The 12,185-nt window shown below is 25.8% G+C and overlaps 1 protein-coding gene across 7 annotated transcripts in view; it reads left to right on the top strand.

Moving 5' to 3' along the window:
* The window catches only part of LOC145849251 (uncharacterized), a 46,016-nt gene extending 36,488 nt beyond the window's left edge, over positions 1-9,528 (top strand). For 2 of the 7 annotated variants that reach the window (XM_082954392.1, XM_082954390.1), the window contains exons 24-29: positions 737-898; positions 981-1,072; positions 1,209-1,345; positions 3,918-4,017; positions 6,849-7,241; positions 8,595-9,528. In XM_082954392.1, coding sequence (XP_082810518.1) covers positions 737-898; positions 981-1,072; positions 1,209-1,345; positions 3,918-4,017; positions 6,849-7,241; positions 8,595-8,793 — 1,083 coding nt within the window. In that variant the 3' untranslated portion in view covers positions 8,794-9,528. The remainder of the gene's footprint in view (positions 1-736; positions 899-980; positions 1,073-1,208; positions 1,346-3,917; positions 4,018-6,848; positions 7,242-8,594) is intronic. The other 5 variants (XM_082954395.1, XM_082954394.1, XM_082954393.1 and 2 more) reach the window with 5 other exon arrangements.
* The last annotated feature ends 2,657 nt before the right edge of the window (positions 9,529-12,185 follow it).

Raw genomic sequence — 12,185 nt, 5'->3', positions numbered from 1 at the left:
ATGAGCAATTAGTAATTTAAGTTTAAAAAGTAAAATTATCTGTTTAAAGCAGGGTTTCCCAAACTGGGTTAAGTAGCCCCCTTGGGGGCCATGAGCAGTAAAAGGGTCACAGGGGGGCTATGAGGTCATAAATTAAACTTACACTATATATTCTGGAGTTGATGATGAGTAGCAAAAATAAATAAAAAGGTCTTAAACGTTTTCAATAGTAATTTGATTCTTATACTAGATATTATGGAAAAAATTAAGGGGGCGCAAGCCGTAAAAGGGGGAGCCACGAGGCCATATTTTGAAACTTACACTAGATATTCTGGAGTTGATGATGGAGAACAAAAAAAAAGTCTTAAGCAGTTTTATAGTAGTTTTTTAAGAAATCTTGTTGAAGGGGGCCATAGCTTTTTTAATTTCTTTTAAGAGGGCCTTTTGAAAAAATTTGGGAAACCCCGTTTTAAAGCCTGTATACTAGGGTAATTTAGATATTTTATATTTACGCATTTTTATTGAAATGTTTCTCCAATCACTTTTGCCTTTAAATCCTAAATTTAGTACTTAAACATTTTTGTTAACAGAATTTAAAGCTTATCAAAAACTAGCAAAGTAAAAATTGTTCATATTGCCTTTAAAAAATATTTTAACAATTATCTAAAGTACGATTTGTTTCAAATATTATTGTGTATCTTTAAAGTTTTTACTATATTAAAACTTTTTTGGGTTACAATACATAAATCATAAATAGGAAATTCTAAACGTATTGGGAGATCATCTGAAAAGAGTTTCAATAGCTGAATCGACAAAATCCTCGTTATACCATGGAAATAACATACAACAAAATGAACTTCAACGTCGAGTCAGAGAAAGAATAAGAGATGAGATAAATTTTTCTCACGCACGTACACAAGTTAGTTGATTAATTGTTAAGTATTGTATTTAAACTATGTTACATAGTAGGTATTTTAATAACTTGAATAATAAATTTTTAGATACCACCGAACACACAACCTTTTGGGGATAATACGTGGAGAAGTTATCAACAAAAATACCATCAACAATCAGCTAATAACAACACTAACAAGTATAAACATATTTATTTAATCCATCTTGCTTTTAATGTTTTTTTAATAGTTATATTATGCTTTTAAATATGCTTACAAAATAGCAAGCATTTTTTTTTCACTATTTTTCATCAGTACTAATACTTTTACAAACAGACAGCAGATAAAGTATGTTCAACCAAACATATTCCAACATTCCAAACCTTTGCAACACCAAGGAGTTAAAAAATTTAGTCCACCTCCATCACCGATGCTGTATAGAACTCAAAAGCGAGTTGTTAACAAACAAGCAGGTTTATTTAGTTGCAATAATTTTGTAAGATACTGGTTTTTGTTATTAAAAAATGTATTTAATTTTTGTATATGAGACATGTGTAAAAGTTTTTAAATAAAAAGGCTCTTTTTCTTGAAGTTTCATTTTAGATAATTTGTATAAATTACTACAACATGATCTTTTCTTTCGAAAATTTCACTTTACATCAAGTCTAAATTAAAATGAACTAGAAAACTTTTTTTGAAGATAAACCTACTGATAAAAGTTTTAGTAAGATTATTTATGTTATAAAAATTATATTTGTAAAACTTTCAAACTCAGTAACCATGCTTATGAATTAATTTTCTGCTTTTTCGTCTGCTTGTTATTTTTTATTTTTACTTAAGATTTAAGTTTATAAAAACTTACTATGTATTTATTTAACCTTACAACAAAGTTACGTTGCAATAGTTTTTTATGGGTATCTTAAAAAACTTGCAATTTAATTTATACATTTGCTAAGTCAGCAAAAAAATTTGAAGTTTTTAATAATGTTAATTACTAAAACTTTTTTAAATGTTATATTTTTGGGTAAGGTGGGTTAGGGATAAGGGTATACAATAAAAATAAATAAAAACTTTTTGCTGACTCAGCATTTGCAAGTTAACGATTTTACTCGAGGTTTTACAATCTACCCGTTTTTTATAGCTAAATAACAAATTATATATATACAACTTTAAGTTTTTTTGATTTCGTAAAGTTCCATAATACGTCTTGTAAATTTAATTTAGAGTAAAGTTATATAAAGTTTTAATTTTGACTATGAAAATAAAGGTTGATTGTTAAGTATTTAATTTTTTTTTCAATGCACAAGTGACATGCACATACTTTTATTAACTTTTATATATGGTTTATCATGACTGCTACATTGTTATCTTTAACATCATATTGAATCATGTTTTAGTTTGCTAAAGCTCATGTCTTTAAAGTTTTAAATATTATCTTTTGATAGCAAAAACTGTAAAAGTATTAGTCGGTCGGTTTTTTAGTTTAATTTATTAAGTGGTGGAAAAAAATTAAATTTGGATATTACAAAAAAAATATATAAACTTTGCTTTCTATTGCTTGTTTTTTTTTTTAGTTATATTTTACAAGTAATAGCATAAGAATGAATTTATTAAAGTTTTATAAAAACTCTGCCCTGTTCAGCATAATCAAAACTTTATTGTTGCATTTTTCAAAACTTGAAAACAGTTACTTTCACTATATAGGAACAAACAAACAAAATAAACTGAATTAATGCTTCTTAAATCTAAGCTTGGTCAGGTCATATAATAAATCATACTGATTGTAGTCTCAGTTTTAAAATCATTTCTACTAATAGGGTTTTTAGTTTTTACCCAACTAGTAGCATACTTTCATTTTTTTATAAATAAACAGGGTTGCCACTTTACCTGGAAACCTTGAAAAACCTGGAATTTGACAATTAAGGCAAAAATAACCTGGAATTTGAGAAATTTTGTAAAAAACCTGGAATTTTCAACAATTTTAACATTTTCAGTAGTAAAATTTCAATTTGACACAAAAAACCTATCATATATGAAAAAATTTTCTGTCATGATCAAAAAATTTTTATTTAAAAACATATTTAAAGTAACTTAACAGTATCTTTTCAATGTTTTTATACTCTGTAACACATTTTCTAACATTAAACTTAACTTAAAGCTAAAAATAGACCCAAAAATGTGTACTTTTAAAAACCTGGAAGAAATTTTGAAAAAAGCAGTGGCAACCCTGAATAAACTTAAATACCTAGACTAACTTCAATTCTTAGCGTATAAATTTTATATAGTACAAAACTAGGTTAATGAATAAAGTTATGTAATTTTTTTTTTTTTTGAATTCTCAAAAACTTAAAACTAACTGCTCTTTTAAAATGTTTGATTACTAGGTAAACATAAATAATTAAAACTTAATTATTTTTAACAGGAATAAGTTAAAATTTAACAGTAACATTATTCATATTTTCATAGTTTTAACTTTTATATTTTTATTTGTGTCATATATTAAGCAGTCATGTAAAAGCATTATAACAACTAAATAGCACGTTTTAGCTGCAGTTTTAAAAACAATTTTACAGCGCTCTTATTAAAGTTTTCGTTAACATATCTAATAAAATTTCGTTGCAATATTTGAATTACTTCTTTTTTTAAATGGCTTCACAAGCTGTAACTTAGTCAATTTAATTATTATTTTATTATTTACTTAAAGCTTTTCCAACATTTTTCAAGTTCTAGTATTACTAACAAATGTGTAAGCTTCTTAAAGCTAGAGGTTTTAGGTTTAATTGCTTTTATCCAAACTTTTAATTATAAATTTTTGTATAAGCTAGACGTTTTTATATCTAGCTAAACTTTTTCTTAAATTAACACACTTGCAATTAATTTTTTAACTTAGACTTTTTTCTTTTAAGAGTTAGAACCTTTTTTGAGATTACTCGTTATAAATTAGATTTTAAATTTAGAGTTATATAAAATAATAGAAGTAATACTATTATTTTGCTTATGAGAAAACTAAATAAAGCCTATTAACAAATTGCATGCATCTAACAGCATCTACTTATTACCCGATCAAATTGAGTTATCAACGAAACAATATAACAGCTAAAACTGCTGCACCTCACCACTACAATCAACCACAAAATGGAAAAAGGTCAGTTTTTTTTTTCTATGCATGTGTTTATTACAAGATATGATGTATCAGACAACTAATTATAAACTGGGTGTTTTTTTTTTTCACTCATAGTTTGTAAAAGCTATCGTACTTACTCACCAATATATAACGTTACTTTGTTTCTTTAATCTGTACAACTCAATAGACAGTAATAGAAAAAATTAACAAATTAAAATTCTATACTATGTATGTTTGTAAGCCTTTGAAAACAAGGAGTTTTACTCATGCAGCTTAATATTCTAACAACATTTTGAATGAGGTTGACTTTGAAACTAAGAAAGTTTTAGTCTTTTTTACAAAAAAAAAAAACTTTAGTGTTATTTGTATTCTAGAAAATTTTTCTAACAGCCAATAAGAATATATTGCAAATTTTTCTATGCATGATTTTGTTTTAATCTAACTCTGCATGATTTACTTATAAAGTTACATTTCTCTCTCTCTGCTTTGATTTTTTGTTTGTTATACAACAAGATACTAGTTGTAATTAAAGTTTTAATTTTGTTTGTTTTTTTTTGCGAATACAGTTCATACTTATTTCTTTGTTAACAAAAAGCTTTTTGAAATTCTCAATCTTAAAAATAGCAAATAGTTATACATAAGCTTGAGTGTAAAAATAAAAATACCATAAAATTCATACTATTTAGAACAATTTATCACCTATTTTTATACAAAAGAAATACCCATAGAAGTAATCAATTATTTTTCGTAAAATAAAACTATATTGTTTATAAAAACAGTTTTTATAATTTAATTTGAAAATATTGAGGGTCACTTTTCAAAATTTTATGTACTAGTTAATCATTTTGTTAGCTAATGGCGGTTGATTTAATTTATGCTAACCTTATATTTTTCATAAACGAGTTCAATTTCTGAAACCAGTTATATTTTGTGTCAAATCCTATTTTTTATTTGTTTAAAAACTTGTTGATTATACTTGCTAATAAACAGATAAAGTACAATTAGTATATTATAAGACTGTAGAAATACGATTTAAAAATTAAAACAAGTGATGGTTAATTTTAAAGATATTAAAAACATTACACAAAAGATTTTAATTTACTGGTTTTAGTTGATGGTAAAAGAACTAATTAGTAAAACTTATATTTAATAACTAAATTCAACAGTTAATGATAATTTAGAAAAAAAATTTGTGATAGGAATTCAGCTTTTGATGCTGAAGAATCGGATAGTTTACACTAATTTGTATAAATACAAATAAATAATAAAACCATTTAAAACTGCCACAATTCTAAATTACAAATTCTTTTAAAAGGTCTTTTGTTCATATACGTATAATTATTACATTGTACAATATATTTCAGTGTGATGTTTATTTAAAATAAACAAAGGATCTTTCTAAAGTTTTTGGTATTTAGAATTAGGGCCTTTTAACAATATCTTTACTATTTACTTTTTTTTTAATGGTAGATTAAATAATATTCTAATTTATTATTGCATGTCTTAACACTAAAGGGTTGAATGTATTTAGATCAGTGTTTCCAAAAAGGGGCAATTTTGAGTTAATCGGTATTTTTTTTGTTTATCGTCAGAATGATAAGCTAACTAAGCAGTTTTTATATCCTATGGTAAAGTCTAAATAATATAATAAGTAAAATGATTAGAATATATGGTTTTTTTGTCAATACATCATTACTTCTTGTATTGTTTTTGTCAATATATAAATTTGTATAGTAGTATTTCTAAAAAAAATTACAGTTAGTGCTTTTTGATACTTATATATATATATATTTGTAGTTTTGTATTATAAAATATATATATGCTTCATAAAAATTGTTTGTAAAAGTGTTTTATTGCTGTAGTCTCTTCAGTTTAACTTTAACTCAAAGCTGTGATAAGCTTTTTTTTGAATCTACTTTATTATGTTTTTAGCAGTTGAAAACTCATAAAAACTAAACTCTTTTTTGCTACCAATATTACCACCACTCGTTCTGGATGTTCATGCTAATCAAGAAGTCTAATAGTAAAGTTTGAATAGAAATTAATTTAAGCGCGCAGAAGATTAAAGTTCTTTTAGAACAAGTTTTAAAAGGCTAATAAGTGTTATAAATAAAAAAAACTTTTAAAACATTTCTTTCTTGGATGATAAAATGTGGAAAAGTACTAAATAATACTTTAAACCAATTTAAAGGGTTCTTAAATAATTTAAACTGTGTGTTAAATTTCTTTATTTTATGTGGTATTATTACCAAAAATAAGTTTAATATAGCTGTATAAGATATAGTTAAATTTGAAAAATTCAGCTGAAAGTGCAGAAATTCTAGGGTTGTTATAGTTTTTAACCTGCAAAGTGGGCAATTAAATCGATAAGTTTTGAAAACCCTGATTTAGATTAATATTTTCTTAAAAAATGATAATCACGTAAAATACTTTGATAAATATGTAAGATTTAGAAGTAAATGTTTTCTTTCTTGAAGGTTGTCGTTTTAGGAGTACTACAATAAAATATATTTACAACAAAAAATCTTATTTAATAAAATTAAATTATCCTTTCTATATCTATTCTTAGAGGATAAAACAAGCATTTTTAAACACTACATAATTAACAATTATCTTTGAAAACATAATAGTTATTTTCAAATAATTAAAATCCTATAGTTTATACTTTAATTATTTCACTACCTCTGGTACATATTGTTACTAAAAGCTGGTGGAAAACTTAGCATGTTTGCTTTTATTTTAGTTTTTGGGCTGAAATGCACCTTTTCTTTTTGCACTTTGGATTTTCCCAATTCGCTGAGCATGTTCTTTGAAAAACTTGAAATTTTGGTGACACCTTCTATTATAAACAGCAGCAACGTCGTTGAAGTAAGAAAATTACGTAGATCAGCATCGGCTCATGATGTCATTGAAAATGAAGATCAATCTTCAACAACGCAACATGACAAAATGAAAGGTGGGGTTTTCGTGCAGATCAGAAAAAGTTCAAGTCCAAAACAGTCAATGTACGCAGCTGTCACTACTAAAAACCCCACCTCACATCCACTTGGTTACCACTCTCTAAAAAAAACAAGTAAAAAAACTTCCAATTTACGTGACTACCAAACTCCAGGTGGAGGTACGCTGCCACGAAATATGGGAAAAAAATCAAGACGTCCACTTTTTATAGACAACATACAAAAAAATCCTAGCTTGAGTAGGGCAAGCCACTCTTTTAGGGAAACAGGAAGCCCAAAACCTTCAAGGTAATCTCTTCTGAAAAATAAATATAAAAAACTGTAAATGATTTTTTTAATTTTACTGATGATAAAGTCTGATTGTTTTACCTAAGTTTGATCGATAAAGTGTTATAGTTACTTGAATTTTTATTACAAAGTTTAAATAAGTGTCATGTATTATTTATATTATATTTGATTAAATTTTTACGTTTATATTGAAACTGATTTAGTAACAAACAAAAACCAAGTGGATAAACTTTTGATTTTTATTTCAAATTAAGTTTATTTAAACATTGTGTAATTTTATCTAAGTCATGTAATGAAAACAGTCTATAACATACGATCCGCAATTCATAGATGATTTTTACGGAATTAAATACTTAAAAAGTACATCAACATTTAAGTTATTGTAAAAGAAAACAACATTAATTGACTAATATTTTTCTTTAGTTTTAATATAACAGACATTCATAAGTACTAAAACTATATGTAAAATCTAACTAAATACTACATTAAAAACTAGAAATGAATTATACATTAAAAATATGTAACCTGTATATAAGGTTAAATATTAAAATAGTTTGTGTTTCTAAGCATCAAAAAAAGTGTTTATTATGAATTTTAACCTCACCTTAGCTCTCAAAACATTTTTTTCATAAGATTATGTTTAAGTTAAAAACTGTTGTAACATTTATAAATTAAATATTTAGGGTGTTTTTTGTCTTACTTAGGAGATCAATTTGTGCAATTCAGTTAAAAGCATTTGTGATTTTAATAAATATTCTAGTCCATGGTTAGTATACTACTCTAGGGCTATGCATTGTTTTATATTTTAACAAAATAATTTTAAATAAACTAGTTTATATTTTATTAGTTGAAACTGTATAAACTTTGTTACTTAAAACAAGCAAATGAACAAACTGTTGAATTTAATTTCAATTTTATGTGTTTGTCTGATAAAAAAAAATATTAAAATGTTTTTAGTTGGTATAAAGAGTGAAGTTTTAGAATTTACAGTAGTACTAAGCAGTATTTTTTAAACTGGTGTTTATTTTTTACTTATGTGGTCTATTTTCAAAGTTTTGTTTTTTTCTATTGTTACTTTTTCTTTTTTACATACAACTTGTATTGGTATATATATTAATTAGACTTTATACTGTTATGATCCAGTATGTTCTTTTTAATCTACTTTTAAAAATAACATTCAATCTCATAATACTAGTTTTTTACTACATATACGTTTTATTCAAATTAAGTTCTTAAAAAATCCCATAGTAAAGATTTTAAAACCTTTTACCTTCAAAACATTTTAAGAAGCGAGCAAATCAATTTTTAATTATTATTGCTGAATAAAAAATTTTATAAACTTAATTTTAACAGGATGAACATTATCCCATCGACTATGGCATCACCTTACATGACTAGAAGGGACAATATGCCACAACAACCACCACAAGTTGCCAATCAACAACAACAAGCTATATATCCGATTCACAATTACAACCACAGATATACGAGGCACCGGTCTGCAGAAAACTTGCTTAGTAGTAACGAAGAACATGCGGGAACCCTTGTTTGACGTCGTTAAGTTATTATCTCACTAATTTTGTTAACCTAACAATTCATTTATTGTTTAAACTTTCGAAGTTGATGTTTAAAAATGCATGAGGTAATTTAATGCTTTTGGTTGAACCAAATTTTTTTATTTAGAACAATTTTTGGTGCTTAAAGTGCATCAAATATTTTGCGCGAGGATCAAGGTGCACTTTTAAGTAGCAAATTTTTAAAAGCTGCCTTACTTTTGGTACTCTTAGGTGCTACTACAAAAACTCTGTTTTAAAGCTTTATTGAATGATTTTTTTTTAAATAATGTTTACTTTTGCCTTACAAATCATTCAAAAGTATTTTTAGTTTAATAATACCGTTTTTTCGTCTTATATATTATAAAATTCTGTTTATACTACTTTTTGCTTATTTTCTTACTTTGGTAATGCTTGAAATTTATTAGCAAGTTTTAAATATATTTGTGGTATTAAATATATATATTTTTAACAAGTTTTGGAAAGCTTTGTGCAACAAGGATATAAATGTACTTTGACAATTTAATATACTTATCATTAGAATACTTTTATGATAAGTTTCTAAAATTAAAAAAAAAAAGTAGCAAAAAAAATCTTTTTACAATTTAATGTATACCAAATCTGTTTTTTTTTTTTCTTCGACTAAGTTTTTCTAATAAATCAGTTGTACTTGCAACAACTTAGCAGTGGAAACTGAGTAATTTCTAAATTGAAAAATGTTGAATAAACTTTAAGAAAGCAAAAATAATTTACAGTGTTGGATTTTTGTAGACAACATAATGTAGCCTTATTTAACGTTGACTATAAAAGCTCAACAAAATATTATAAATTATTTAAGAAACCTTAAAACTGAAAATTTAAAGATACATTACTTTTTCTCGTGCTCTGAAATAGCAGTTAATTTAGATAATTTTTGAAATATGGATCTTCTAATCAAAGTAAAATATACTTTTAAAAAGAAGCTAAATACCATGTTTAAGCTTTTGGTATATGAAACTATGATCGATTTTTTTTAGTTCAGAAAAAATTCTCGGCAGCCAGTGTTTTAAGTGAATCTATGCAATTCCTGGTTACAGCATTAAAATAGTTGTCAAATTCTTTTTAAGCGCGTATCACTTTGTATTTTAAAATACAAAGCTTTGCTAGTAGAGCCTGTCTCCTATCTGATGGAGCTGTATAAACAAGTGTAAGACGTGTTCTTCTTTTACCTTTTTTTTTCAACGTGCAAAAATTGGTTTAAATTAAGCCTGGTGGTTTCCTGTTTTCAGAACACGCTTGTTTGGCAACAAATTTTGTGATTTGTTTTTTATATATTTGCCTCTAACGATCTAATCCCAAATTCTATGTTGTGCAACAAGTTGGTAATCGTGATTGTCCAATTACACCAAAAAGACATCTGCAAGCACGATAAAGAGCACTAATGATCACTTGCCAATAACCGCGAAAAATGATCTTCTAGCGACAAATCTCAAATAGAGAGAAAACCAACACTTAAACTTAAGGAGAAGAAGAAATCAGAATGAGTTTTATTTTTCATTTAGTTTAATCATTATTTTTAGTGTTGCATATTTTTGAGCACAGCCCACATAGTCGATTTTAGCTGGTAGCAGTGCTATTATTGTATCTACTATATATATGATAAAATATTAGAATCAACTGTATAGCTAATTTCCCATGAAGTACGTTTAGTTTAAATCATAAGGATTCAAAGCTAACAGATATTTATAAAATAGCGGCACACTCATTTTTCATTTATTAAGGTTATACAATACTTTCAGCAAACATCAATAGACAAATTAGAAATAAACTAAGTTATTTTTTAAGCATAAAGTTTGTGACTTTTTAATTACAAAAATTTATTCCAATTAAAGAAATTACAATAACATTTCTTTTATAAAAACTATATTCTACAATCAATAACCTTTTAGTTGATTTATATTAAGAACATCATAAAAGTATTACAGCTCGAAAAAAGTATAAGCTTTTATTTATCAATAACACAATATTTTGTTTATCTTGTATTACAAACGGGTAGGTGTCAAATATCCACAAAGGGACATTTTTGCACAAAAACACTTTTGCACGAGGAGTCATTTTTGCAATATATTCTTATTCTTTTAAATTGAGGTTTGTTTTTTTACTATTGCTCTTACCCTCGGTCGGTCATACTTTTTATTAATTTATTTTATTTTTTTTATTAATATTTTTCATTGTTATTTTACTATCACTGTTGTCCCTTACTCTCGTCGATAGCTTATTTTCTTATAATTTTTTTTTACTAACAAATTTCGCTAGTAACTGATGTTTTTTTTACTACTACTGTTGCCCCTTACCCTCGGTCAGTAACTTATTTTTGTGTTTTTATTAGTTTGTCTTTTTGTTTGTTTTTTTCTTTTTTTGTATAGATTTATTACTTTAATATTTTTCACTCTCGTGCAAAAATGACCCTCCGTGCAAAAGTCTCTTCGTTCAAAAGTGTCCTTCGTACATATAAAACCCGTCCCCATTACAAACTGATAGTAAAATCTATTATATATATGTAGTTACTATACAACTGAAAGCACTTGCCTACTAGTATTCGTTTACTTAAGTTAAAGTATTTTACACGGTATAAAGCTTAATGTACACACCATATTTCCACAGTTGAGCTAAAATGCGTTGACCAGGTAAAATGGAGTGAAATTTTGTATTAAATAAATATTAATAAATTTTTCAAAAATCAAATTTAAACGGAGCCTATCAATTGAAGCATTCACACTGAGTTATATAAATATTTCTATACTGTTTAACAAAGTTTTTACTTTAAGCTCAATTCTATACTAAAAATGTACAAAAAACTTGTACTTTTTTATTATATAAAACATTAGTCTTAAGTTCTATCTTTTGCAATGATAAACGTTTTCTGGGCAAAAGCGAGTGTGTTACATCATACATAACTTTGTCTGCCCCATTAATGTTTACTTTTGATAAACCAAAAAATAAAAAATATCTTTAAAAAAGTTGAAGAACACTCTTAAGACCATTTTAAGAACATTCTTAAGGCTAAAATATTTCTTACAAAAACCTGAAAGAAATTTAAAAAACTTAGAATATTTTTTTTAAACCTATGGCAAGCCTGTAGAACAAAATTCATCAGACTTCAAGTATTAGCTTCCTATTTTCTTATTCCTTTTGTATTAAATATTAAGTTTATTTTAAACTTAAAAATAAAGCACATAAAACTAATGTTTTAACAACTTTCAGGTTGTGCTGCTTTTAAATGTTTATTACATAATAGATAAACAGCTTCGGTAAATAAAAGAACTTGTTCTGTTGAAATTGTTCAAAGACACTTTTTAAAAAACTCTACATGATTTTTTCGAAGGATACTTCAGCAGAAACATTATAACAA

This window comes from Thalia democratica, chromosome 1, assembly GCF_965202585.1.
Source record: "Thalia democratica chromosome 1, ktThaDemo2.hap1.1, whole genome shotgun sequence".
Taxonomy (NCBI): Eukaryota; Metazoa; Chordata; class Thaliacea; order Salpida; family Salpidae; genus Thalia; species Thalia democratica.
Note: the sequence above shows the minus strand (reverse complement) of the source record. Positions and strands in the feature narration are given on the sequence as shown.